General features: G+C 44.9%; 6 protein-coding genes across 10 annotated transcripts; 2 read left to right on the top strand and 4 right to left on the bottom strand.

Annotated features, from left to right (window-relative positions):
• Window positions 1-1755: 1755 nt before the first annotated feature.
• Window positions 1756-3631, bottom strand: LOC119217558 (uncharacterized). Its single transcript, XM_037471294.2, has 2 exons — window positions 3628-3631; window positions 1756-2438 (listed from the first exon to the last, which is right to left on the bottom strand). The coding sequence occupies exons 1-2, from the start codon at window positions 3629-3631 to the stop codon at window positions 1756-1758; spliced, it is 687 nt and encodes a 228-aa protein (XP_037327191.2).
• On the top strand, window positions 2361-12734 carry LOC119218521 (G-protein coupled receptor family C group 5 member B). 5 transcript variants are annotated; one of them, XM_037473025.2, is made up of 8 exons: window positions 9070-9234; window positions 9415-9478; window positions 9574-9648; window positions 10034-10102; window positions 10184-11239; window positions 11326-11397; window positions 11649-11717; window positions 12112-12734. In XM_037473025.2, exons 2-8 carry the CDS (start codon window positions 9464-9466, stop codon window positions 12415-12417), a joined length of 1662 nt encoding a protein of 553 aa, XP_037328922.2. In that variant the 5' UTR covers window positions 9070-9234; window positions 9415-9463; the 3' UTR covers window positions 12418-12734. The 5 variants fall into 5 exon arrangements, with proteins under 5 accessions (XP_062420304.1, XP_037328922.2, XP_037328923.2 ...); XM_037473026.2 differs by lacking the exon at window positions 9415-9478 and having other exon boundaries at window positions 9080-9234; XM_062564319.1 differs by lacking the exon at window positions 9415-9478 and having other exon boundaries at window positions 9080-9227.
• Window positions 12735-13133: 399 nt separating this feature from the next.
• On the bottom strand, window positions 13134-15935 carry exosc1 (exosome component 1). Its single transcript, XM_037473029.2, has 8 exons — window positions 15814-15935; window positions 14968-15083; window positions 14745-14819; window positions 14552-14640; window positions 14440-14473; window positions 14305-14355; window positions 13924-14008; window positions 13134-13623 (listed from the first exon to the last, which is right to left on the bottom strand). Exons 1-8 carry the CDS (start codon window positions 15839-15841, stop codon window positions 13517-13519), a joined length of 585 nt encoding a protein of 194 aa, XP_037328926.1. The 5' UTR covers window positions 15842-15935; the 3' UTR covers window positions 13134-13516.
• A 623-nt stretch (window positions 15936-16558) lies between these two features.
• pgam1b (phosphoglycerate mutase 1b) lies at window positions 16559-19774 on the bottom strand. Its single transcript, XM_037471029.2, has 4 exons — window positions 19358-19774; window positions 18237-18511; window positions 17932-18112; window positions 16559-17187 (listed from the first exon to the last, which is right to left on the bottom strand). The coding sequence occupies exons 1-4, from the start codon at window positions 19494-19496 to the stop codon at window positions 17018-17020; spliced, it is 765 nt and encodes a 254-aa protein (XP_037326926.1). The 5' UTR covers window positions 19497-19774; the 3' UTR covers window positions 16559-17017.
• A 341-nt stretch (window positions 19775-20115) lies between these two features.
• On the top strand, window positions 20116-24995 carry pi4k2a (phosphatidylinositol 4-kinase type 2 alpha). The gene is made up of 9 exons (XM_037471023.2): window positions 20116-20777; window positions 22265-22465; window positions 22565-22696; window positions 22889-23042; window positions 23180-23238; window positions 23344-23443; window positions 23620-23753; window positions 23883-23942; window positions 24081-24995. The coding sequence occupies exons 1-9, from the start codon at window positions 20445-20447 to the stop codon at window positions 24240-24242; spliced, it is 1335 nt and encodes a 444-aa protein (XP_037326920.1). The 5' UTR covers window positions 20116-20444; the 3' UTR covers window positions 24243-24995.
• A 190-nt stretch (window positions 24996-25185) lies between these two features.
• avpi1 (arginine vasopressin induced 1) lies at window positions 25186-27628 on the bottom strand. Its single transcript, XM_037471030.2, has 3 exons — window positions 27519-27628; window positions 26564-26997; window positions 25186-25832 (listed from the first exon to the last, which is right to left on the bottom strand). Exons 2-3 carry the CDS (start codon window positions 26932-26934, stop codon window positions 25631-25633), a joined length of 573 nt encoding a protein of 190 aa, XP_037326927.2. The 5' UTR covers window positions 26935-26997; window positions 27519-27628; the 3' UTR covers window positions 25186-25630.
• Between the last annotated feature and the right edge of the window lie 281 nt (window positions 27629-27909).

A 27909-nucleotide genomic window follows, 5' to 3' on the forward strand; every position in this document is an offset into this window, starting at 1 on the left:
CGCCGCAGACGACATCGTCCTCATCGGGCACGGCGATGAGGACGAGTATGGACGGGAGGCTGATCAGCTGGAGGTGACATTGGACTTTGGGAGGAGGCCCCCAACACTGCCCCCTCTCACCATCCTAAGCAGCACGGTGTCTGCTGTGGGGGCCTTCAGGTGCTGGGATGCACATGGGATCCCAGCACCTGAAGTCGACCCCCAACCCCGGTGCCATCAGAAAGAAGGCCCAGCATGAGTTCATCCTCCCTCAGGAGCTGCTGCTCCTGTTCTACTCCGCCATCATCCAGTCTGTTCTCTTTTATTGCAACTTTGTGTGGTTTGAATCGACCATTAAACAGCACAGGAACAGACAAAAAGGGATCATCAGGTCTGCAGAGAAAAACCCTTTGTCCAAACCGTTGACTGGTACTCTATGTATGTATATATACAGTATATCCTTGCAACGGAAGAAGCAGAATCAAGGCATCTCCAAAATGGCATCACCAAGAATTCCCGATTGCGATGCTTCATCAACGGCAATCGACAAATTAATGGGTTTGTCTACTTGGCTAAAAAACAAACAAAGCTGAACACTGTTTCGTTTATTGAGACCCCAGAACAGAAGCTTCCTGCAGTTCTCCCAATAGACAGCAGATAGAGCCGACCGAATGTGAGCTGAAGTCCTTTTTCTCACACATCTGCGCATCAGACACCAACAAGCCTCCCTTACAAACTTCCCTCTGGTTGGGATTTGTATGTAGCTGTTTGAGGAGAGACCGTAAGTGGGTTACAGATGGGATTATGGGATGTGACATACTTAATAAAGCCCTATTAGGCTGTGACCATAGTATCCACTGGATTACACAGATTAGCGCTGATACCCTGAGTCATCATTTTGTTGTCCAACACCTCTGTCTTTTTTGTCTCTCATAAAGAATTCTACCTGTGGCCGAGATGTTTTTCCAAAGTTTTTAGTGTAATTGATGTTCTCTCTGTGAGAAAACAGCAGCCATCCAGTTTATCTCTGAAAGCATATCAGACGGTAGGGCTCATACCCAGATCTATTAAAAACCCTCGGACCCTCCTGAGACCCCCTTCTGACTCATTGTGCTGTCGGTGATGGATTATAGAGAAACAAACAGTTGTGTTTCATTTGGAGTCGCTTGACTTTGCTACATGATGAATGCACCCTTTGGTATGGAGGTGTTTTCAGACTAGGATTTCAACGTTTGACAAAGAGTAACTGAGAGAATATGGACACTTTAGGAGATGCCCTTGTTTTCTTTCTTCTTGGCTTGTTTCTTTCTTGAGAGTTAACACACTCTATGCTAAATCAGCTCAGCTTAGTTTCCTTAGAGATCGGAAACAATGAGAGACAGCTGTCTAACTTGTGTGACCGGTCGTTTTAGAAAACAAAAATACACTCATCGCTCCATTCCTCAGCGATCAGCCATCAAAACCCTTTGACATCAGACTGTCTGGACTGGCACAGCGGAGGTCTGCGCTGCTTTCCTGCAGCTTTGGCCTCTACCTGCCACTCTGTCAGCACTAATCTCTCTCACCCGGACCCAAACGGACTGGATCAGCTGGCTCGCTGTCACTTTCCCCTCGCGTCCAACCCCACATGAAACCATCTCTCCAGATGGGGAGATTATTTTCAACTCTGAGGAGTGACTGGTGGCTGAATCATATTACGGGTATTATGTAACCCTCTACCGGGCCGGGCCACGAGGCCAAATGGCTCGCCTGTGTTTAGATTAACCATCTGCCCCTCTACTTCTGGAGCCCGTCTTCCGTCTGCAGCGCACCGCCAACGGGCATCTTTGCTGCTGAAGAGACCTCCATTGGTTTGAGCCCAATCCGCTGGTTAGAAGGGTGTTCGGAGGGTGTCTGGTGGTTAGGAGGGTGTTCGGAGGGTGTCTGGTGGTTAGGAGGGTGTTCGGAGGGTGTCTGGTGGTTAGGAGGGACCGAGGAGGGTGTCTGGTGGTTAGGAGGGTGTTCGGAGGGTGTCTGGTGGTTATGAGGGTGTTCGGAGGGTGTCTGGTGGTTAGGAGGGACCGAGGAGGGTGTCTGGTGGTTAGGAGGGTGTTCGGAGGGTGTCTGGTGGTTAGGAGGGTGTTCGGAGGGTGTTTGGTGGTTAGGAGGGACCGAGGAGGGTGTCTGGTGGTTAGGAGGGACCGAGGAGGGTGTCTGGTGGTTAGGAGGGTGTTCGGAGGGTGTCTGGTGGTTAGGAGGGTGTTCGGAGGGTGTCTGGTGGTTAGGAGGGTGTTCGGAGGGTGTCTGGTGGTTAGGAGGGTGTTCGGAGGGTGTCTGGTGGTTAGGAGGGACCGAGGAGGGTGTCTGGTGGTTAGGAGGGTGTTCGGAGGGTGTCTGGTGGTTAGGAGGGTGTTCGGAGGGTGTCTGGTGGTTAGGAGGGTGTTCGGAGGGTGTCTGGTGGTTAGGAGGGACCGAGGAGCCTGTAGGCAGGAAGCAACGGCAGGATGTGCAAACAGGTGACTAATGCCAGATTGGCTGTGAACTACAAGGCTTGTGTCCTGTACTTTATTTATTTATGTGTATTTTATTGCTGTTTAGACAGGTGCTACAGCGAATCCGGCTTCCCATGTGTGGGAGAACAGAGGCAGGGCTGGGATTGCGTCTCTGTTAACACCTCCGCAGATTCAGCGTGAAGCAGGGAGAGAGAAACCCAGGCGCGCAGACTGAATGAATAGAAAGAGGAGGACAGAGGGAGCGAGAGAGAAGAGTGTAAGAGAGGAAAGATATATTTGACCATGTGGGTGTGTGAAGTACCAAGGCATGCATCATAATTGTGGATTCTTCTCGGAGCAGCCGGACGTGTCACTGCAGCAGCAGGACATCATTGGTCCCACAAAGTGTGCTATTTTCTACTTACAAACATCGGAAGCTGTGAGCTTCTCAAGAGACAAAATGGAAACGGTTCTGTTTCTGCTGCCGCAAGGATTTTATTAACTGGGACGATAAAAAAAAATACACTTAGACTATAATTGAAGGTGTGGACACATGATGATTCCCCTTCACTGTCAATAATTAAGACATCAAGTCCCGAATTCATCTGAGGTGAGTTGAATCTTTTTATGCATTGCAATGTTTTTTCTATGTGTGTGTGTGTGTCTACTATCCCTGTTGGAAACTGAGTTTATTGTTTAACTGAGAACATTATTATTATTCACAGTTTGAGAGTTTTAACTTAACATCAGGGTTAAAAGAAAGCTCATGTCAGGTGTGTGGGATGCAATTACGTCAACAAAGGTCCTCACAAGTACGCACAAACATGCGCATACGCCTGAATTGATCTGTGCTGTTGAAACTCTATTTCTCAAAAGCCCAGTATGTGATGTAGTCAGCCCACGCTGTTTCCCGTTCCCATGGAAACTATTGCCCAGTGCTAAAAGGAGTTCAATTCTGTGCTGTGAGAGCGAGTGTGTATTTGTGTTTTTGTGTGTGAGAGAAAGACATTGATCTCTAATATTATTGGATCTTAATATATAAATATATATATATATATGTATATTCATTTTTGTCTGTGTTGGGACTCATTGAGGTACTGTATAATTTATCACAACATTAACCTTCCTGCCTCCCTCCTCAGTCCAGTATCACATCTTTCCCCCCGTACCTTTCTACCCATCACTACGTTATTTTTTGCTCTGTGTCTCTAAGATGGCCGTCAGCCCTGTCATCATCCTCTTCGTGTCACTGATTGGCTATGGCTCATCCCACCCTTCTCCTCCTCCCCGGGGTTGCAGCGTGGATGTGGACCCTCCGTACAGAGTGCTGTGTGACCTGGACTCGGTCTGGGGCGTGGTCCTGGAGGCCGTGGCCTGCAGCGGCGGCCTGGCCTCTCTGGTCATCGCTGTGCTCCTGCTGGTCAAACTCCGCTTCATTTCTGACCCCGCCAGGCGCTCCGGCGTGGGGCCTCTTCTCCTGCTGCTGGGCACGCTCCTCGGGCTCTTCACTATCTCGCTGGCTTTCTTGGTGGGGAAGAACCAGGCGCTGTGTGTGGTCCGCAGGGCCTTCTGGGGCCCCCTCTTTGCCCTCTGCTTCTCCAGCTTGCTGGTGCAGGGCGTGAGGCTCAGGAGGCTGGTGGCGGGCGAGACGAGCCCTTCGGGCAGCTCATTGGCTGCGCTGGGTTTGGCCTTGGCCCTGGTTCAGGGGATCATCTCGGCTGAATGGGTCTTGCTGACTGTAGTCAGGGAGGGTCACCCGGCCTGCGAATATCCGCCTTTAGACTTTGCTCTGACATGCAGCTACACCCTGGGGCTGCTCCTCATAGCCATGGGGCTTTCTTTAGGGGTGGTGCTGTGTGGAGGAGAGATGGGAGCAGAGGGAGGAGGTGGGAGTGAAGAAGACAGAGAGGGAGAGAATGAAAAACGGAGATGGAAGTGCAACGCCGTCTGGCTCTTCCTTTCCAGTCTGGCGTCAGCGTTGCTGTGGGTGGCCTGGCTGGGCTTTTATCTTTATGGCAGCCAGACGCTGAGGGGGAAGGGGAAAGGGGAGAGGTCAGGAGGAGGAGGAGGAGGAGGTGGAGGAGGAAATAAGGATGCCAAGGTGTTGGATGAGCCGGCGTTGGCGGTTGCCCTGGTCATTCAGGGCTGGATCCTGCTGCTTCTCCACGCTATTCCAGAGGCGCACCTGAGTCTCCGAAACCCTCCAGCGTCCAACACGCAGGACTTCTTCAACACCAGTCACACGTCAGCGCCTCCACCTTTTGGAGACGAGCACCCGGCACACTCGCACCGACCCTTCCCTGAAAACCAGGCTTTTTCTATGGAGGAGCATGGTGCAAGTAGGCTTATGTAACGCATGCAATTGTGTGTGTGTGTGTGTGTGTGTGTGTGTCACTGTGCATGTTTGCAAAACAAATATAAAGAATATGTTTGAAAAGAAATCATTTCTTTTTACAATGCAGGTTAAATGCTGCCTTGTTTCGACTCCTTAGGTTATCTTTCAACATGGTTGAAATACAAATATCTGTCATCGGCATTTTAGGATTTAATGATTGGTCCTCGAAACACTGTTGCTAGGCAACAGAAACGGATTGAAAAGAAAATAGAAAACAAACAAAAACTTTTATGGAGTCTGACGTAGAAAAGAATGCAAAACATTTGGCTCCTATCATTGGAAGTATGAGGCCAATAGAAGGGATGGGTGTCGTGTCTCATGGATTGATTTATAATATCAAAAAAATCAAACAGGAACAATACATATGATTTTACGTGATACATTTGAATCTATTGCATTGCAGATCAAAATGACCATATTCCTACCAACGTAGGTAGAGTAGAGCAGAGCATAATGTGGCTGTCTGCTCTGGTAATCTAAAAGTCTAATTGATCCTTACAGAATGCCTGCTCATCCAACAGGCTCCTCTCCATACTTATCTGCAGCCACATGCACAAAGAACTAAAGCAAAAGGAACCAGGATCAACACGAGTGGAAGCAGCAACAGAACTGAGTCACAGTCAAATCTCCTGAAACTGGAGCCATCGGGTGTCAGCGAGAGCGCTTTAACTTGTGTGTGTGGTTCATCTCGCCTTCTTCTCTCAGCTCTCCGAAGTGGAACGTACCCCAGCAGCCAGGGGAGCATGCGTCCCGGCGTAGCCTTCAGAGGCCACGTCTACCAGCCCACTGAGATGGCGCTGGTCATGAATGGTGGAACGGTGAGTATGGATGTGTGTACGGTTGTCTCGTTTGCTTCAAAATCCAACACACAAGCAAAGCATTTGTTGGCTACATGTTTGTCTCTCTTGTAGATGCCCACAGCACCAGTCAACTACACTGGACGACGGCTATGGTAATAAGGGACCAGACTGGATGCATGGGTGTGTGGTTGTGGAAATTCCTGTTGCCTAAGAAGAAGAAGAAGAAGAAGAAGGAGGAGGAGGAGGAGGAGGAGGAGGAGGAGGAGGAGGATACGTTAAGGCCACCACGTATCACACAGAATGGGTTTAACTGGAGAATTTGGAGCTTTTGTTAATAGTGTTTTTTTGCTGAAGTTTGGTGTGATGCCTTTTTTCATCAGCAGACTGGGCACAATGCAGGGAAGAGAAAGTAAAAGAGCTTCCTGAATGTAATTTTTTTTAAATTTAATTTAAATTGCATATAAATTACAATATGTAAACAAATGCACTCACATGGAGCTTATGAGGAGGGTTGATGTCATCATGTATACGGTTTAAATTTAGGACCAGTGTTCAATGTGGTTTTGGCCTGGAGAAAGTAACAATGATTATTTGAATGTAGTGAAGTAGACATTTGTGTGTGCAGCTCGAAATGAATGTTGTTGCTTACTGATCAGTGGTGTTCGCTTCATAAAAACAACACTTTCCTTTTCTTTCTATCTCGCGTCAAGCTATGACAAAGAAAAGACAAAGCTTTAGGTTGTTTATGTAAATTACCTGCATACGCCCACAATGCTTGCTTGGCATCTGTAATTCGTGCTGGGAAGACCCAAAGGCCTCAGTGTGTTTCCCTCCATGTCTGCATTCTACCACCAGTGCTGCTTGGCTCATTTCGCCCTGTGTATTAATATATATTCTTCATGCATTTAATATGGCTTGTGCAGAATTCTGGGGGTGGTCGTTTGAAAGACAAAATGGGTTGGATAAATCTTTTTTTTTCTTTATAAAAAGCCATTTAACCCTGAAATACCTATTCTGAAGTAGGTTTTACATTTTGAGGTTGTAATTTTGCACTTTATCTATGAATTTGGGATGTACAATCATTTCTGACACACTTTAGTGCAGTTTAAAGGTAATGTATTTTGTCCAAATGAATTGTATTTTGAGTGTTTTCTAGAATTTTTATATAAATATGGAAAAGAAATAGCAGTTTTAGAGTTTTAGAGTTGCAAAGTTCATTCTTGACATCGGAGACCACAATGACAAAACCATCTGACGAGCTCAGAAACATCTACAACTCCATATCAACTGGTCCAAATCTGCAAGTGTTATGATGAAAACCTCTGGAACAGCAAGTAAATGGACTTTGAGGTTTGATTGTTTTGCTGGCTACAGATCATATTTGTATAAGGCGACATCTCATTATATTCTGGCATGCAAGATCCCTTTAAATTACAACTTCCATCAAAAATATGCAGTGCTGCTTTAAAGTCTGTGAACCCTCCCGACTGTGTCATTGTATTTGAACAAAAAAGTAAAATAGCCTTATTAAATGCAAATTCAAACACCCATTTGTAAAGCAGATTTTCCAAATAATGGACACAAACAAAGACAAATGTATTTGTTATAATTTATTCAACAAAAGTGGTTTATTTTACAAAAATTGAAAATGTGACATACGAAAGTATGTAAAGCATTTTCGTTAGTAGCTTGTGGGACCTCCCGTTACTTCAAACAAATGCCTTCTGGGGGGAGATTCCTCCTTGCAGAACTCAGCCAGTTGAGAGCGGTTGGAGGAACATCTGCCTCGTAGCGCCTGCTTCAGGTCTCGGTGCTCCGTGGTGATGAAATGCACTTATTGTACGTCGCCTTGGATAAAAGCTAAATGACATGTAATGTAATGTCATGTAATAATGATGAAGTGATGATGGGCGTCCGCTTCTAGGCAGAGTTGAGGTCACGTTGAACGCCCTCCATTTGTGAAGGATTCGTCTCACAGTGGACGGATGCAGCTGGAACCTTTTGGAGATGGTGTTATAGCCTCCACAGACTGATGGGCTGTCAGTTCCTTCTTCCTGAGGTCCTCAGGTATCTCCTCTCCTCTCGGCATTGTTGATCTGTGTCTGTACGCCTCGGCACTTTAGTTTGGTTGGTTTCCTCTCACTTTTAATCTGCATCGCCCAACCCTTTTCCTATGGATGTCTCAATTGATTAGTCTGCTTAGCACTCAAATGTGTTTTATTTGGATGTTTTACATACTGGACTTTACCAATGCAGCTGGGGGTTCACTTACTTTTGCACATCCACTAATCCTGCGTTTCATGTGGTTTTTGGCTACTATAAAAGTGCAATGGATAAACATAAACCTGACATTTAATTTATGTAAAACTGGACCGGATCAAATTGGAAACCCATGGTAAAACAATAAAAAACTTTACTTTTAAGCAGCACTGTAGAGAAAACATTTAAACATACATCACTGTGAATTTATCAGAAACAGGTTCAAATGCATGTAAACTGTTTGAATTGGTGACTCACCACTGGCAATGTAACTGTGAGGCAGCGTTATACTTGAGTTGAGGGTTGCAGTTTTTCATTTAATCGAGTCAAAATAGAGAACACCAACCATGTGAATGTTGTGACCATTCTTAACTTGCTGTAAGACTTAGGTAACTAAAAAACCTGCTTCTGTGTACAATTGTGCGTTCAGGTATGTAAATTGAAAACTTTTTGATCACAAGATTTGTATGTATTAACCCTATATAACAGAATTTTGATTGTGTCAAAATTCCAAATGTAAAAATTGTATTTTCCATTTGAGATGCTCATGTGATGCACTGTTTGTGCACGACTCTTTGTTTCTGGCAGCGTAACATGAATGTCTGTATTGTGATTGGCACTAAGTGGCTAATACATCAGTGCATATTTTCTGTTAATTATTTTCTGGTGATTGAACGGCTCTTTCTTCCTCCTCCTGTTAATTCACGCTAATGGATCCACTGGCTGCATTAGTTCATTGAGATGGAGATATTCACTCGGCCAGCACAAACACGTAGAGAAGAGGCATGTGTTCTGAACTAAGTTATCGATTTGTTTATTTGAGTGCATTTAGTTATTTGTAGATGTGCCACACGTTGCAGACTCACTGCTGCAAGTGGATACTAATTTGGTTCAATAAAAGGGAAAATTTACACTGGGCCAGTTTTAGCATTAACATCTTAGTTTTCACAACTGAAACAATGATAATGAGTAGTGATTCATTAATAAGCACTTACGTGCCTTAATCTGCTACTAAACCTGTTGAAGTTGGGTCCAAGAGGAGAACATTACAAAACGCCTGGGACATCCTGAGCTGTGGGTACCGCGCATGCGCAGTGCGACTGGAGACACAACGTTGAGGGAGATGAAGACGTTCTCTCGGGTTGCGCTATTTGGGCTTGTGCCCCAATGAAAGGACACGAGACATTTAAGTCTTCCTAGTTGTCTTCCGAAGTGTATTCTCATGGCTTGTTGCTAGGGACGCCTGGCTCGTCACTAACAGGAAGGAGGAGTAACTACTTCCGGGTGAAGAGAGCCAAGCGGTATCCACGTGAGCTCTCAAAGGTACAAAGTAAGTAAATCGCTCATCAAGTTCTTAGTGCAGTATGCAACGATGATCCGTGTGTTTCACAGTGTAGCTGACTAACTAACTAACTAACTAGTTTGTTTCTCCATCGGTTTGAGCGTTTAGCTTCTCTGGTTAGCTGCTGTGAGCTAACTGTACTAACTGTACTGGTTGTGCTGGCTGTAGGGTTGTACTGGCTGTACTGGTTGAAGAAGACTGTGCTGAAAATAGACATATGATACCACTCTGGGTTGGTTGCATCTTAACTTGTCTTAAGTCCATCTGTCTTCATTCACGTAAAGGTTAAGTCACGTGTTAACTCTGAAAGCCTGTTTTATGTTTCAGACGGAAACCGATGAGGACGTGATCTTTGTCTCCGAAAAGTGTTCCATTGAATCCAAAAAGATCGCCGTTGACAAGGTACAGATGTGATATAACGTCAGATATCCAACATGGGATAAAAAAAGAAATGTACTAGCCAATTGAAACGTGTAAGGAATAAACCCTGTCGGTACTCATGATTACCACCAATACAGGTTGTACTTTGTGTGCTATAACTGCATGAATCATAAATGTTCTCATTGGAAGACAAAGCTAAGCATGAGTGAGTGAGCAATAGTCCACAATGTGTCACTAAATGAGAAGATCCTGCAGTAAAGTTCCATTTGAGTTTGAATAGACTGAGGCAGGCCCCGTTTATCATAAACTGCATTAACAACGTTGCTGTTGGGTAAAAGTCATACGGATAAACGGACTGTAACAAAAAAAGTACTATTTAAGGAGAACTCTGCTCTGTTCTCTACAGGCGAAGCGACTCGATCTGCAAAGAGATATTGATCAACAGTCGCAGCCCAGAGAGCTAGCCAAACCCGTGGTTAGTGTTTATTGCCCCGTTACACTTGCACACCTGTTTTTAAAAGGTATTGTTGTGCAGTAATTCTATTCATCTCACCAGAAAAGCCAGCAGTCTGTTGCGGTTGGTATGGCGAAAGTGAAGGCGGAAAAGAAGAAGAAATCCACAAAAGAACAAGCCTCTCCCTCTGTAAAGAAAAGCATCGCTGCTGATGATGGGAAAAAAGACAAGAAGAAGGTCAAAAGGCTTGATATCATTGTTATAGATGAGGATTCTTTGGATGACATTGCTGAGCAAAAAAAGACAAAGAAAAAGAAAATTGTCACTGAATCAATGAATGGTTCTTTGGTCAAGGATGGAAATGACAAAGAAGTCAGCCAGAAGAAGAAGAAGAAGACTGCACAGCTCACTTCAGTAACAGAAGAAGTGGAAGAGAGTCCGAGGAAGCTGAAGAAAACTAAAAATAGGTCCGTTCAAAATGTAAAGCAAAATGAAGAGGACGACGAAGAACATCAATGCAGGAAGGGGACAATGCCCAAGAAGGAAACTCGTATTTTGGTTGTAAATAAAGAGAAAAGTGGGAAGCAAGTTAAAGAAAAGAAGAAAATGAAAACCACTACAGGAACAAAAAAGAAAAAATCACCAGAAGTGACTGAGAATGGAGATACTTGTGATGTTGAAGAAGTAAAAGTTAAAAGGAAGATGAAAAAACAAACCACTGCTGATGTCCATGAAATGACATCAGCGGCGCCTCAGAGAAAAGGCAAAAAGAGGAAATCACCATCAGGCCAAGAGTTGGAGAACGATAAGAAAAACCCCCCCACAAAGACTGATATTTCAATTATGGATAAAGAAGAGAAGAAGCCTAAGAAAAGCAAAAAGGTGGAGGAAGTTTCTGTGGAGGTCAGCAAAATAAAGGAGAAACAGCCGAAGAAGAAGAAGAAGAAGAGGATCGTGGAGAACTCAAAGGAGGAAGAGGAAGAACAATTAATTCTTAATGAAGTTGAGGAGACTGAAACAGTAGACCCGGACACAGCAAGCAAGAAGAAGAAGAAGAATAAGAAGGGCTCCTCCAGGGTGGAAACAAAAATGAAGGATCTGAGTTCTGGAACTGGAGCAAAAAAGAGGAAAATTAAAGAAGAGGTGGAACACCCAGATGTGAGTGCCTACTTTTAGGCGGCAGCGACACTGGGCTCAGACCTGATGGTTTTGTGTTTGGAGAGTGAACCTTGTTTGTGTTTCAGGAGTCAAACCCCTGCGACGTGGTCTTCCTGTCAAAGAAGGCTGGAAACACGGATGAGGTCACCATAAACCAGGTAAACAGGCCCCTTGTGTTCTGTCCATCGTGTGTTTGGTGCGATTTATCCTAATGTGCAAATAGTCAACATTGATATCATTGATATCTGTCGGTGTCTCGTGTGTATGTAAATTAAGCAAATCACCACAAAACGTTAAACTGTCCTCGTAGTGAGACAACTATTTATTTTATTCCCATCAAAATGTCAATTGCTTTCATGGTGTGTTTTATGCAGTTAAGTTTGACAAAGTGTGTTTCGGTGTGTCGCAGGAGAGAAGACTGGCTTTACAAATGGAGATCGACAAGGCCTCCCAACCTCAGAAACCAGACAAACCACTGGTCAGTATGAGCAGCTTCTTTTAAAGAGCATCAAACTCTGAAGTTTCCCATCGGCTTATTTTCCCTCACAAGGGCAGAGATTTCTTAAAGGTCTCATCTCTATGTTTGGTAAAGCACAAACTGCACCCTGTTTCCCAGAGAGACACTCGATAGCATCCTCTTGGGACCCACTCTTCCTGGTAAACGTGTATTTTACACTTCTTCGAGTGGTTATCTGTAGTCTGAGAGCATCCTCTTCGGTGTTTTGTCAAAATTTAGGAGGACAATCAATAGAAATTGTTTTTGTTTTTTACAGAACAAGCAGTACTCCTCAGGATGAACAATGGGTGCTTTAGGTGTTACATCAGCCTCTCATATCCCCCCCCCCCCCCCCCCCCCACTATGTGTTCCTCAGGGTGTCGGCCCGTGGGCCACGGCCCAGTTCAACACCTCTGAACAGCAGCAAAAGTTCCTCCGGTTGATGGGAGGCTTCAAAAAGGGATTCCAGCCGGCTGTGGGCAGCTCTGACCGAGCAAACATGGCACTGGGGGAGGACGCACAGCAGCAGCTGCAGCAAGGGCTTCTGGGAGAGTTTGAACGCGCTCAGTCGCGCAGAATGGACGTCAGTAACAGGGCATCAGGACTTGGGTTCAGTGCACCAGCCAATAAGAAGTTCTCCATCGACATCAATGCCTGTCGATCAGTTCGCTTTGATGATTGATCTGTGTGTGTGTGTGTTCACACATTTGTGTAGGGGTTATCTTCAAGAGATCTTGTGGGATTATACGATTTTTAAAATATTTTTTTACTTAAGATTCAGACACATGACTGAAATCTACATCCCACTAAAGTGCTGTTGTAATTTGTATGTAAACGAGACTGAACACAAGTTACAATTATGTTTTTACGGACTTATTTAAACATCCGATTTAAGAGATCATGGGATTTTTGTAGTTCAGTTTACAGACTTGATACTAATGTTCTAATTGGAGTTTTTATTTTTGCGCATTACTTTCATTAAATGTTGGGTGACTTTGAGCAGCTGTTTGCACATCTGCAGCTAAAATGTGTTACTGAATACAAATAACACCCCGTACGCAGGGCATTGGTCACCACATCGAAGCTTCATTGCACGTGTCGTCTTTCATACAGAAGTTTCTTGGGAAGAAAAGGGACCTTTTTGTCTCTGCTGCCCCCCCACCAGTAGACTTGCTCCAGGTCGTCACTGAGCCGCCGCGGCACGTCATTAGCTTCTTTATCTCGTCATTACTTCATTACTTAGCAGTCATTACTCTCCTCTCCTTGAAGTAGTTTCCGGGTGGTTGAGTGCAAAAAGTAAGAGTGGTTTCGGCTCCTTTTGGATTTAATCTAAAAACATGCCGACAGTTTAGTGGCCCAGTGACCTGTCAGTCTGTGCAAAAAGAGGAAACCAATTGATGCTTTGACAGGCATTTTATTTTGATCATGCACATGAATGGTATTAGCTGTAGGCTTATACTCAGGTTTGACAATGTACTGGGAAACATAAAATATTTGACATCTCATTCACTCCTAAACACCATTATGAACAAAACCTTTTTGATCACATGGACAGAGAAAGTGTTACATGACACCATGCAAAAGAATTTCCATAGATCATTTTTTGGTGAGTCACTTATTTCAGACATTGTCATGGTGCAAAATCCACATCTAATACGTCCGCAACACCTGCTTCCTTCGAGTGAGCTGATGACAGTGACTCCTTCACCTGTGAACAAGAGCTCTCTTCACTGGGCTTAGCTTCTCTACGTCGTGGTCCTTAGACGCTTCAAGAAGCGGCCTCATGCGTGCAGGTACTCCGGCTGCACTCGCGCCACTTTGCGGAACTCCTTGCTGTGCGTCCGTGGACACTGCATCTCACACCAGCTGATGGGAACCATCTGGCCACCTGAAACAACACATCGTGAGTGAGGAAGAAGTTGACTTCTCCAAAGCGTGAGGTTATGGGGAGATTCATTTGGTGCTCGTTGTGCAGAATTTCTGTTACAAAACATTTCAATAATCATTTTAATATTTGTCACTTTGCCCTTTGCACAAAAAATGGAAAAGTGACATTATGGCCTCTAGTTATCTGCGAATCTACACATGCACCACTTTGTAATCAAAGAGGACACCATCACTACGCTGCAACCCTCCTGTGTTTTAAGTCAAGACGGTAAGCCATGTTTAACTGAGCATTGAGACTTACCTGCTTCACTGTGTGCCACCACCACCCCAAGTTCATTCTCTGCTGTTGTCAACAAGTAGTTTGACTGAACATCACCAAGAGAAATCTGACACCGCAGGTCAAGCAATAACAACACAGAAGTAAACAGTGCACATCCACACTATACGAGTGGTTTGGCTTTCAAAAGATAATTGTACTCCCTTTTGGTGACAATTATTATTATACTATATTGATGGTTGGATTTTAAGAGGTGAATATGTGCAAACCACAAGGCTTAACAGCAGAGCAGGGTTCTTTGTAGAAGACTTTTTCAAAATACTAGTGATTTCCTGCTAAGAATTTCTAGGGATGGAAATCATGAATCTGATGCATGAATAGTGTATTTATCGAGGTGAAGGATACAACTTTCGCCAAGACGATGTCCCCAAGTCTGAAGCTTTTGTACGTTTCCACCTGTAACAATGAAGGTAAAAAGCAAATCTCAAATGACACGGGCAACATGTGATGATCTGACTGAATACATGCATTCACACATACCTTGTCCTTCTCTGTCGCACGCACATCTTCTTTCCTGCAGAGTTAGAGGGAGTGGGCTCAGTTTTAGGTGGCGACAGAGAAATATTACATAAAATCAGGCTAAGACGCTTACCTAATTGTTCCTCTGAAGCGGTCCTTCAGCGGCGTGGATCCCACATAAAGGATCTGAACCTTGGCGAACCTGGGGTTGATACTTGTCACCTGCCAAAAACAGTGAGCCGTGTGACAAGCCACCTCGTGGATACACATACCTACATTTTGTGGTGGATTATTGTACAGAATGCGTATCTGATTCCACTGCGTACCTTACAGGTGACTATTGCTCCTACATCGGGTAGTAGTTGTGTTTCTGTTTCCCGCACCACAGAGATCACTGGTAACTAGAACCACATAAATTAGGAACAAATTAGTTGTAAATGAACCAAGTTCCAAACAGCCGGAAGAACCAACCTGTCACAGTAAATATTCTGAATATTTGAGCACACACCCTGAGCAGAAACGCTGCTCAGTTACTTTCCCCCCGCTCACCTCCTCCCCCTCATTCTTCTTCAGCACGTAGCCTGCTAGTGAGGAGTAAATGTAGCCGTGCCGCTGATAAACTCCTGTGCCGGGGATGCAGCTCTCCACACTGCACAGCTTGTCACCTGGAGCATAGGGGGGGGGGGGCATTAAGAATGAACGCTGATGACCATAACCTTAGACCACCCTAAAGTAAAAGCTGCTTTGTTGTGGAATCACGTTCACTGGTGCCTTTGAAACACCCTTCCTCCCCCAGCACTGATTCACAGGTAATACTTGTTACTGATATCACAGATTCGTATACACCCAGAACATGTGCACTTTATTTTCATAATACCTGGACAACTGGCGTTTCTATCCAACTTTAACAGTTCCAGAAGGTCACTATCAAACTATGGAAACAACATTTAAGCCGAATTGTCCTACTGACGTCACTGCGCGAGTTCTCACGGCAGCAGGAATGCTGCTGTGCCCCCTGCGGCGATGGGCAGGGCACCAGATAAACATGACAAGGGAAGTAAAAGTACAGAGCTCACAGGCCCCCAAATTACGGGGATTGCCGTAATAAATTAAAAACAAAACACTCAACTGGCCTAATCTTTCAGACCCCCCCCCATACAAGCAGCCACACGTTTACAATGAACTGAGTGTAATGGTAACTGTGTTGAAGCCACTAAGCCCACGCCAAGCATGGCAGCTGGATACAATTTACGTCGTTAGACTGCAGCGTAACTTCAGTAACATTTTACTTGCAGCACAGCGACGACAGTGAACGTTGGCACAGAAACACCGAACCGTCTGAAACCGGGTGTAACTTGTCCTTAAGAGAATTGTTTTAAGTAGTGCGGGACTCACCAGGAACACACAGCTTCATTGGAGACATGTTTTCGAGGAGAGCAGCTTGTCCGCTGATTGGCCGTGACGAAGATCTCACGTCAACGCTTATTGGCCGGTCCCATTCTGTGCGGAAGTAAAAGAATGACCCCTCTGTCCGCCATGTTGGTTGAGCCACACATGGGATGCAGTGCTGCCTCGTAGCGGCTCAGCCGCTGATTGGCCGTGACGAAGATCTCACGTCAACGCTGATTGGCCGGTCCCATTCTGTGCGGAAGTAAAAGAATGACCCCTCTGTCCGCCATGTTGGTTGAGCCACACATGGGATGCAGTGCTGCCCCGTAGCGGCTCAGCGTATGTACCACAACAACGATCAGCAATTCGACCGGTTCTTCCTATTGATACATAAAGTACCAGGTAATACTAGGCCCAATTTAAGAATTGTTGTTAGTACACCATGACACGTAATTTCCATTTTGATTTCGAATTAAATTAGCTATTGGTGTTATTTAGAATTTTGAATATTAGCATATTTTACATGTAACTATCAGTGTATCTTTACATGCATTTGGCATCTGGCATTTGTGTGTGGAAAAAAATCTTTTCTGGGAGTAAACTTTAAACTGTAATTAGGCAACACAAGGTCATTTTGGCAACTGAGGGGTGATATTCGGCAACTGAGGGGTATACTTTGGGATAAAGAAAAAATAGTTTTATAGGATCTAGGATAAACATATATATAACCATGATATAAGATTTAATCACGTAATGGCTCAAAACATTTATTATTTTTTCACAATGCTACAGCAAACAATACTCAACAACAACTTCTCCCTTTGACAACAGCCAGTGTTTCTTTATAGGTTATATTTTCCCCTCTGAGCCTCATCTACATAGGTGGGAAATAGGAAGGAGTACATGGGATGACCGGAGGGTGTATCTATGTTTGCTATCCATATGTTGGTACCGGATTTTACATTTCGGTTTGTGTTTAAACCATATTACTGGTGATATCTAGTGTTTAATAATGACATGTATATTTCAGGATGTCACCAATCAAATTTCCTATGGAAATCCCAGTACTATGAAAACAAAGTGCATACTTTTTTGGTCTGTATGTATACAAATCTGTGAGAACATTAACAGTAAATGACCGTGTAATAACTGAACAACACATTATTTATGTATGTAGTCTATCTCAAAGCTCATCTTGGGGTTGGGGGACTCATTTCTTGGCTTTGCCCTGAGCAGCTACAGCTTCCATGGCCTTCTTGACGGTTTCCTCATCTCCCAGGAACTGCATCGGTCCTAAAGGCTTCAGGTTCTTGTCCAGCTCGTACACAATAGGGATACCTGTGGGCAGGTTTAGCTCCATGATGGCCTCCTCTGACATACCTGGTAGAACCGGGGGGAAAAGTGCAGGGGTTTTAACCGACAGGACAGTTTTATTTCAAGTGGCTAATCAGGTGTACAATAGCTAGTAATATCTAAGTTTTTTTTATCTAACCATCAAACCCACATTTAAACTGATACCATGTGCATTACACTCAATGTGGTTGGACAGAAGGCCATTGGTCTTATTGGCTAACAATGTTTGTATTATGTAATAATGTATGCATAAACAACTAGAGTATTCATATTCATTACTCAAGTAGAAGTATAGATACTAAGGTTTAAAAATACTTTTGTAGAAGTTGAAGCATCAACTCAAGCTTTTTACTTAGGTAAAAGTATAAAAGTACTGGTTTCAAAACTACTTAAAGAAGTATTGTAAGGAGAAAGAAGTCCATTAAGGACAAACTCTTAATGTGTAACCTCGCTCACAGAACGGTTCATTACTCTATGATGGGAAGGTGCCTTCAGATCACGTGACCTGCCGTTCGGATGACGGAAACATTGTGACATTCAGAGAGGTGACGCTAAAACAGCAGAGGGACACATGTCATGTATCGACCCGCATGCTTTATAACTTATAGTCCCTCAAAAAGTGTCAAGAAATAACAAATCCAAAAACTCATTTTGGTAAATATTCGGCATAACCACCTTTCATTGATTCATATTGTTTTGATAATCAAGGTTGAATCCAAACATTCCAGAATAAAACTTAATAAACAGTTTTGCTTTCCAAAAGTCTCTTACCCTCGAGATGCTTGACGATGCCTCGGAGACTGTTGCCGTGGGCAGCAATCAGCACCCTCTTCCCCTCTTTGATCTGTGGAACGATCTCTTCGTTCCAGAAGGGCAGAGCCCTGGCGATGGTGTCCTTGAGGCTCTCACAGCTAGGAAGCTGGTCCTCTGTCAGGTCGGCATAACGCCGGTCCTGCGACAAAAGATGGAATCAATGTTGTCGGTTACATTTTAGCCGTGTGTTCTTATTACTTCTTAGTAATACAAATGTCTGCTGTTGTACAACAGCAAGAAACCATTTTTTTCTGTATCGTCACCTTGCTGATGCTCTGGTAGAAGTCATGCCCCTCATCCATGGATGGGGGAGGTATGTCAAAAGAGCGCCTCCAGATCTTGACCTGGGCCTCTCCATGTATAGCGGCTGTTTCAGCCTTGTTCAGGCCAGTCAGGCCCCCGTAGTGGCGCTCATTGAGGCGCCAGGTCCGGTTGACGGGCAGCCACATCTGATCGATGCTGTCCAGAACAAACCACAGGGTGCGGATGGCCCTCTTTAGGACCGAGGTGTAGCAAATATCAAATTCATAGCCAGCATCTAGGGAAAAGACAGCAAATGTGGAGATTCATTGTCCCGGTTTCACTACGGAAGTGCAGGGATGCATACAAATACAGACCTTCATAACATAGTCGATTTTATTGTTCCTTTGTCAGATGCACTGCTGTTCCATAGAATAACGACAGACTGTTAGCCTCTGCAGGATGTATCTGCAGCAGTTTTTAGGTCACGGTAAACCAGCAGCAGTGTGTGTCACACAGAAAGAATTATGTCAAATGAAACAGTCTCTGGGGCTGATTTTTGTCATCCAGCACTCATACTAATTCTTAAATAAAGTGATTTAAATCAGCAAATCTGTCAAACTGAGTTGCTCCACCAAGGAGCAGAGAATTCCGCACTTTAATCTTGTGTTTACATGAGACGTGATCACAGGTTATTTGGAAAGTGAAAATTGAAAAATCTCAGCATTAATTCTATAATGATTATTAAAGTTGTTGCTAAATGTTTGGGCTTCTTACATTGTTTTCAATTAAATACATCCAAATAAGTATGTCTGAGTATTCATATTCTGGTAGAACCACCATGGATATCTGACCACAATTCAAAATCCACTATCTATTGAATCAATTCAAAATACAAAACTCAATTGTAGGTTGAATGGTTGAAGGGAACCTAAACCAGAGGTCACATGAAACCAGCATCGTCTTGACAGGTGTCACCATTACGATCAGAAAAAAACAGGTTCAGGTGGCTGACCAGCTCATTTGCACCATGTTACTACATTTTAGGCTCCACTGCCGCTGCCTCCTCTGGTGTCGATGCGGGCCACCGGGCAGTCGGTTTCCCTGTTGCATAAGCGCTGTCTTGCTAATCCATGACCGGTACCTTTCAGGGCCTGCCCGCCTCTCTTGGCCTCGTGCTCCCCGGTGTCGCTCAGGTCCGCGTCGAACCAGCCGCAGAAGCGGTTCTCCTGGTTCCAGCAGCTCTCCCCGTGGCGGATCAGGACCAGCTTGTACGCAGCCATCCTCACACCGATGCCCTCTGCGCGGTGTTTCCGGTAAATGTGGCTCGAGTGGGTGTCCTTCAGATGCGGCGGCGACTTCCGGACGTTTGTCCTGTTTTTGATGCAACTCCAAAGGCGGCCACCGATAAGCAGACGCGGTATTCTGGTGGTCTGGATGGTGAAATGATGTTGGTGTGTGGAGTTGGTGCGCCGAATTTGACAGATCTCACGACACGAGTTCTCTCCGTGCTGGTTTCCAACCAATCAGAGGGCGAGCTGTGTGTGCCGGAGGAGGAGGAGGAGGAGGAGGAGGAGGAGGATGAGCGCAGCGGCACGTCCACACACGCCCAGCTGCGGTTCATCCTGCTGGTGTTGCAGGGTCCTGGTGGGGGGGGGGGGATGAATAAAAAATAAAGGAAAAAGAATAATCCTTTTTAAAATTTACTCCAAAAAATTGCCTGACTGAAAAAAAGTCGTGTTGTCATTCGTTGATGCGAACATTTCTTGACGTATATCAAACTTAAAAGTTTAATTTGTTTTCGTACATTAGATTAAGCCAGAACAATCTGTCGTGATTTGCAAATAAAAACACTTCATTATACTCACAACACATATTGTTGACGGTATCGCTCGCCACAGGTCTGGTGTATTTGTATGGACTTAATTGATTGGGTCATCTGTGCTCCCACGTGTCTTCCGTAGGCGGAGTGGTTGTGTCCAATCAGCGCTAGCGACAAGGTAGTCCACAGGATACTTTGAACGTTGATTGGTTAAAGATCAAAACATTAAGCGATCCCGCCTTTACCCGGAAGCTGACAGTCACCTGACTTTTCCTTTTTTTCTCTTCTGTTTCTGTTAGCCAGCCCCAGTGCTAGCCAACTAAACTACCCACTTCCATTACCTCTTCCAATCCGTCCTGTCTTCTTTTTCTTATTGAGTTAAAATAACTCCTCGCCCATCTCCAAAGTCATGGACGAGACCAGTCCACTCGTCTCTCCGCTCAGGGACTCCGGCGATTTCAGTTACTGTCCCACGGAGCCCATCAGCCCCCGGGGCTCGTTCGGAAACACCCCGGGCTCGGTGGTGCGCATCCCGGCGGGCAGTCCGGGGCGCAGCCGTGAGCGACAGCCGCTTCTGGACCGCGGGAGCTCGCCGCGGGAGCCGCACAGGAACGAGTTCCCGGAGGATCCCGAGTTTAGAGAGATCATCCGAAAGGCCGAGCGAGCCATAGAGGAGGGCATCTACCCGGAGAGGATCTACCAAGGCTCCAGTGGAAGCTATTTTGTCAAAGACTCACAGGGGGTAAGAAGAGAAGCTGCTAACTTCCATCCACCGATCACTACCAGCGGCTGTCCAATGCTAAGGGCCCCTTAGCTTCTCGTGACTTATATTTGGTATCTGAGGTGTGTGTGTGTGATGCAATGACTGTTTTGATAAAAGTGCGGGTCGCTTCTAGGAAAGGCCTCTTCCAACTAGCATGTGATGACTTGGCAAATAGGCTCCAATGCAGGCTAACACAACAGAAACCTACAGTTTGAACTAATAAACAACGAATTCTTCTCAGAGCTAAAGTAGCAGAAGGAAGCTTTATTTAAACACAGAGTGGGAAGGCTCTCAACTAATGAAATGCATAGCAACTCTTAAGAAGAGACATTTCTGGTTGGGTAGAAAAGTTATATTACTTATGTCCGAGTTTATATATTTGTCTTGTCTAACTTCTTGATACAGCTCCCTCTAATATGATTTCCATATCAATGCAGACGCAGCTGTTCCGATTCCTAATCGGTTAGTGAAGGTCCACCTCTGACCAGTTGTCACGTGTCACCCCCCACCCTCTCTTGTCCTATTGCAAGTCTGCAAAGATTCAATTCTCCAATCAAACAGAAGATGCTGGGAACACGGCCCGGATTTTTTTGAAGCCCATCTTTTGTTTTTGAAGGTGTTTTACAAAGTTCTACACATTCAAGGCAAATCAGGGGATCGACACAGTGCCCTTTAAATGTGTGTCACCCTCCACAACGTCTCGTGACTCTAATCTTGTTAGATTGATAACGGTAAACTTTGATCCCGACCAGTCACAGTCTTGAGCAACTCACGGAGGCAGTCCTCCCAGCATGTGCCTCCACTGTGACGCATTGTTCTCATGTTCAACAAAAGGGAAGTGTTTTCTGACCCTGTGGCTAAATTGTTGTAATTTACAGTCTGTTCAAGACCAGATAATCTGGCTCTGTAACTCTGCGGTCTCCTATATCTCACAATGCATGAAAATGTCTGCATCTTTACTCCATGACCCGCTCCCACACCCACCCGCCAGTTTGTTAGTACGTCACAAATGTGCTTAGTAGTCATGTGCTAGCTCTCTGAGAGGATAGAATTCCTCAATGGCCACGTTTCATGTTGAAATTAGGTAAAGCATGTGTCGTTCTAGCGTAATGCAGCATGCAATTTCGGTATACAATTTGTAACGTACTACCACACAAAATAAATATTCCCTTGCCCTTTACATTTGGCTCTGGAATAATTCATGTCAGCTACAAGGGATTTCAAAAGTGTGATTTTGTGATTATGACTTTTGCAGCATACTCCACCTCTGTGTGCTCTGAATGTTTCACTCCTGTTTTCAAATTTCCAAAGGAGAACATTGTCCTTCAAAAATCAAAATGGACTCACACTCGATTAAGCCTTCTTTTCATCTCCATCTATCCGTTTCTTATTTCCCGTCAAATGATAACTTCCTTTGTTCCACTGTCTCTTTCCTGAGTTTTCGTTTACCGCCTCTTTGCCCTCAGAAAATCATCGGAGTGTTCAAACCGAAGAATGAAGAGCCCTACGGCCAGCTGAACCCCAAGTGGACGAAGTGGCTGCAGAAACTGTGCTGCCCCTGCTGTTTTGGCCGCGACTGTTTGGTCCTGAACCAGGGTTACCTCTCGGAGGCCGGGGCCAGCCTGGTCGACCAGAAGCTGGAGCTCAACATCGTTCCCAGGACCAAAGTACTTCATAGAAACACACACACACACACAGTGCTGCCTACTTGTTACATAGAGCCAGAGACACAAACTGCGTCTCTTAATCAATCTCTTGCGCTGCAGGTGGTGTATCTGTCTAGTGAAACATTCAACTACAGTGCCATAGACCGGGTGAAGTCCAGAGGAAAGAGGCTAGCGCTGGAGAAGGTGCCTAAAGTGGGCCAGCGTTTCCACAGGATCGGGCTGCCACCCAAGGTAATGTGAATGAAATGTTGTATTACACATGTAATTTGCGTTCAGCGATCGATTTTTGATTAGTGATCCCATTAATCCAGTCATGTGAGTGGCGCGTGGCAACAAAAAGACCCAAGTCATTCTGCGTAAATGTGTTTTTTTTTCTTCGTCTTCGTCTAGCATAAAGACAACGATCTGTTGCTTCTCCACCAGGTTGGATCCTTCCAAATCTTTGTTGATGGATACAAGGATGCAGACTTCTGGCTGCGGAAGTTTGAAGCGGAGCCTCTGCCCGAAAACACCAACCGTCAGCTCCAGCTGCAGTTTGAGAGGCTCGTAGTCCTCGATTACATCATCAGGAACACAGGCACGCGCTTCCTTTGCTCAGCAGAGGCTATGCACTCGGCAAAGTTACCTGGCTTATTTATGTGTTGTTGTACTGTCCTGAATTCATCCATTTTGGCTTTGATCTGTTCTTTTGGTTTGTTTTCCTCTGTGATGTAGACAGGGGGAACGACAACTGGTTGCTGAAGTACGACTGTCCTATGGATCCTGGCAATAGAGTGAGGACTCACAGACACAGTTGGAGTCTTGAAGGTTATTTTATAAAATGCTGACCCCAAAGAAAGACCAATAAATGTTTATTCTATCCCTTTGTGTTGATGTAGGACACAGACTGGGTGGTAGTAAAGGATCCCATCATCAAGCTGGCAGCTATAGACAACGGCCTCGCCTTCCCCCTCAAACACCCGGACTCCTGGAGAGCCTGTAAGAAGCAAGACCATCTTGTTTTTTCACTCCTTGTCCTCGGAGTTGTTTGTTTCATCAAATCAAAGCTATATGTTCTTCATACATCAGTATCGATTATGCATTCGAACCATTGCTGCTTTTTCACATGTATTCGACTTCATTATTGAGACAGACTTTCGTTTTCTAACCCCCAGACCCATTCTACTGGGCGTGGCTTTCACAAGCCAAAGTTCCTTTCTCCCAGGAAATTAGAGAGCTCGTCCTGCCCAAACTCTCGGACCCAAATTTCATCAAAGACCTGGAAGAGGATTTGTACGAATTATTCAAGGTATGGAGGGAAAGCAACGTTTTGGTTATATTGTACGTTTATGGATTATAATCATGTATCTGAGCTATTGAAATAATAGATTCAGTTCTGTGGCTGTAAACATTTTTGTGTTGTCTATGTGTCCCGCAGAAAGACCCTGGTTTCGACAGAGGACAGTTTCATAAACAAGTTGCTGTAATGAGGGGGCAGGTGAGTGCTCCACTATCTTCTCAACACGCAGTTTTCAGATGTTTGGTATGCTGCCGACTGCTTGTCCTCGAACGTCTTTGTCCAATTCATGCTTTAAAAGTGTTTTTGGTTTCAAACTTTTAAAATTTCCCTTCCAAGATTCTGAACCTGTGCCAAGCCCTGAAGGACGGTAAAACCCCCCTGCAGCTGGTCCAGATGCCCCCAGTAATCGTTGAAACAGCCAGAGCACCGCAGAGAGCCAACAGTGAGTCCTACACACAGAGTTTCCAGAGCAGAAGACCCTTTTTCACCTGGTGGTAGGAGCTATGCCGGGAAGAGAAGGAACAGCAGGAAGCCCGAGTGGGGAAAGGAGTGCGAATGGAAGCGATGCCTCCCTCCCCTTCGCTCCTCGTGGACATCATGGTTACTGAGGGTGAGCGGGTGGAGAGACAAGGCCAAAAGTGGAAGACGTTTTGCAACATATCGTACTTGTGTGCTGCTGTGCCTTGCATGGATGTCAACGAAGAGTTAACGCCGAAGTGACGAGGACTCTGTACCTTCCTGCCAGAGAGAATTTCAGTGAGGTGTCAGACTCTTCTTTTGGACTCCTTGGTGCACATCCACACCAGTCAAAAGGTGTTGCATTCCATGTTTAATTTGTCTTTCAAACCTCTCTGCCTTTTAATCTTCCCCTGCAGATTTCCTCCCTGGGCTCGTGCCATTCAGGGAAAATCAGCTTTTAATTTTGTTTTTTAACAAAAGGGTTCTTTTGGATAAAATATTTAAGAACTGGGCTCTCAGTGGTGTTTATGTCTTAACACAGTGAACTCAAGCCATCTGAACTGGTTTCAATATTAGTCACTGAGCCACTCAACTGTTTAGCTGAGGATCTGAGGAGGATGGTTGGAAAGCAGAGGCACTTCTGGTGAAAGACACACGTTTGTCAAGCTGAGAGAAATATCCATTTTTGCTTCTTCTTGTGGGTCGGACCGAAGTTAACAAGTAGCTTTCTGCTGTACTGAACTGACATAAAATGTTTTGTGACAATGCACTGTATAATTTGTATGTAATATTTAATGATAGATTATAATTAAACCATATTCCATTAATACATATGAGTTGTGTGTCTGTGAAGGTAAAATGGATGAGACAATGTCACACAAAAGCAGTTTTCTTCACTTGTGTTCTATTGTTGAACACTGGATATAACTTTAACTAAGTTTATTTTAGTTGTTGTAATCCAACACTATCATGCTAATGACAGAACAAATCCTCACTCTGATTTAAATTCTGCCAAAACAGTTTCAGTATCTTCAACTTCATGGTTTTGTTTTTTAAGGCCGCATCTTTACGGTTTAGTTCTCATCAGCGGTTAAGCAAAAACTCAAAGCTCCGCTTAACAATACCTGATCAGAACCAACTACAGAAATAGCAAATAGCAAGTGTACAATGCAGATCATTTAGCAGCTAAAGAGTCTTATCTCCCTCAGGAGTTGGTGGAGACCAAAAGTGGAGCTCAAAGGAAGGAGCAACTATTCAACATTCATCTTGTGTTTATCAAGGGGTCAAATAAATGACTCCTGATGCCCTATCAACTTAAAAGTGTTAAAAGTGCCATGTAGAGTATGTTAGCAGAAGTGGCTAACAGAACCAATGTGGTATTCCAGCTTTAACTAGCATGTGCTGTTGCACATTATTCCTTCGGCGGGTTAGTGGAGGATGCGGTGGAGGTAGGGTTCACAGTGTCTGGAGCCCTCTCGTCTTGCCATTCCCAACCTCGGTGAGGAAGCTTTCAGAGGGTTTTGGATCTCTCGGGCGTCTTCCTCAACCGTCGGCCCAAACTCTCCCGAACTCGGCACTTCGTCAGCCTCCTCGTCCCCAACAGTGCAGCCGAGTAACGGCTCGTCAACCCTGGAAGACAGAAATGGAACAACTGGTTTGCTTGAACTTCTACAGGCCTTTAGTACCTACTAAACTAGGCTGTTTGTACCGTTACTTTCCCAGATGAGATGCTGTTGATTTGGTAATGCGATAATTCAAGGTTGAGCTAATGAACATCAAATGGCATTTACTACTCCGGCAGTATAAAGGGCACACTCTTAGTCCAGAGTGTCACCATGGTAACCTTTGCTAGTAGGCAATGAGCCCAAAGTACAACTGAGGCTGATGGGAATGTAATTAAGTTTGCTGGTATTCATACTGGACAAAAGCAAATTCAGATGGAAAGACAACTCCAGAGATCCACAGTTATTCCTTTATATATATATATATATATCTCATATCTGTATCAAATGTCACGTGGGGCACTAACACCACCTGGCTTAGCCAAATCATTGCTGGCATACACCATTTTGTCATGACTTACTATGGCAGCCTGTACTCCCACCACCATGACACCATACTGGGGCACTATCACTCCTCCAAAGGTTCTAATTGTGTAACCGTGAGGAATGTCGAAAGCAAAGCCTGACAGTGTGTGTCATGCTGAGTCGGTTAGCCACATGACTATTTGCACAAAGCATTTCAAGAAGCAGGGGAGTCCAGTAAAAGCAGCACCATGATGACTTTAGAGTGATGTATTTGTAGATTATTTGCATGCTTTACTTTTTGCTGGCCTCCTACCATTTGACACAGTCACCTACCTGAGATACCCTGATGTTCTGAGCCACCTATGGTCTCTGTTTGCTTCTGCTCTGATACCCGCTTTATTCCTCGCTCTGACACGGAGCCCCACCAAGGCCTGGGCCAGCCCCACCTCTTCCTCCACGTCCCCCCCTTCCTCCTCCATGGCTTCATCTGCCCTCTGCTTCTCCGCACTCATCCCACGCCACACAAGCTTCGCCCGATGTACGGCGTCTTGGTCTCCGGCCTTTCTGAACAGCCTGTGCAGCTGCTGCAGGTTGACCCCTGTGAAGATGTTGGGGCATCCAGACTTCCGGCCTCGCTGACTGGAACGTTTCCACCGAGTCGGCGGGCCGTCCTCAGAGGAAGTGGAAGCTGGGAGCTCTGCCATGTTGTCCAGGTGGTAACACAAGGATAAGAGGACGATATCAGGGAGGGGGGCGGGGAGGGTAAGCTGAAGGGGGAGCAAGGAGAGGCACCAAATTGGTCAAACTAATGAGATCACAGCCAAGGAAAGCTCAAGCCTTGGGTCAGCAGACACGTTTCCATTACAGCAGCCAAAAGTACCGTAAGCTGACAAAGTATTCGAGTATTCATTAAATTCACTTGTCAGCTACTTATTGTTCCTAATGTAGCCATAAAATGTCCACTGTTGTTGTTCAAGTCAAGTTAGAGTATACGCTTATTGGTTGTACTAAAGTACCACCTGTATGATAAGATTTTGGTTTGTGTAGTAGTCTGGGGATGTTTTAGGCTGTCAGCCATGTTTTCAGGGTTTCTGTCCTATTGAGATTTTTCAAATAGACAGACAGCAGAGACTCTTTCTCGTATAATTTTCCCATTTACTCATCTATTCCATGTAGTGGATTTCGATTACAAACGTCTTCAATAAAATACATTCAAACAATAGATCGCCTGAAGGAGACGTCAGAGAAAGGTATAAACAAACTAAAGAAGTACGATAAGAGGTCTTACCTTCCCCTGCGTAGTTGGAACGAGACAAAGTGAGTGTTCGATGCCCGCTAATACCGAGCCGACCCACTTCTGACGGCGCGCGCAGCTGCACGGTAAGTACACGGATAGACAATGGGTGATCCATTCATGACGTCACTGCGCTCTCCCCAAAACCATTACGCGTCAGTTTAAAAAGAAAAGGGAAACCAACCTTCCCCCACGTCTACGAGAGTCATTTCCAACACAACTCGTTATGCACAATTATGCACTTGTGGAAGTAAATTGGGAACTAGTACCTTCTTTTTTTAATGAATGTCATTATATTCTAAATGTGCTTGCATCTCCGACAAGTCGGTTCCACTTGATTTATTTTTTCCTTAATTTCAAGTGCAGCCATATGATCTAATGCCCT

This window comes from Pungitius pungitius, chromosome 9, assembly GCF_949316345.1.
Source record: "Pungitius pungitius chromosome 9, fPunPun2.1, whole genome shotgun sequence".
NCBI lineage: Eukaryota > Metazoa > Chordata > Actinopteri > Perciformes > Gasterosteidae > Pungitius > Pungitius pungitius.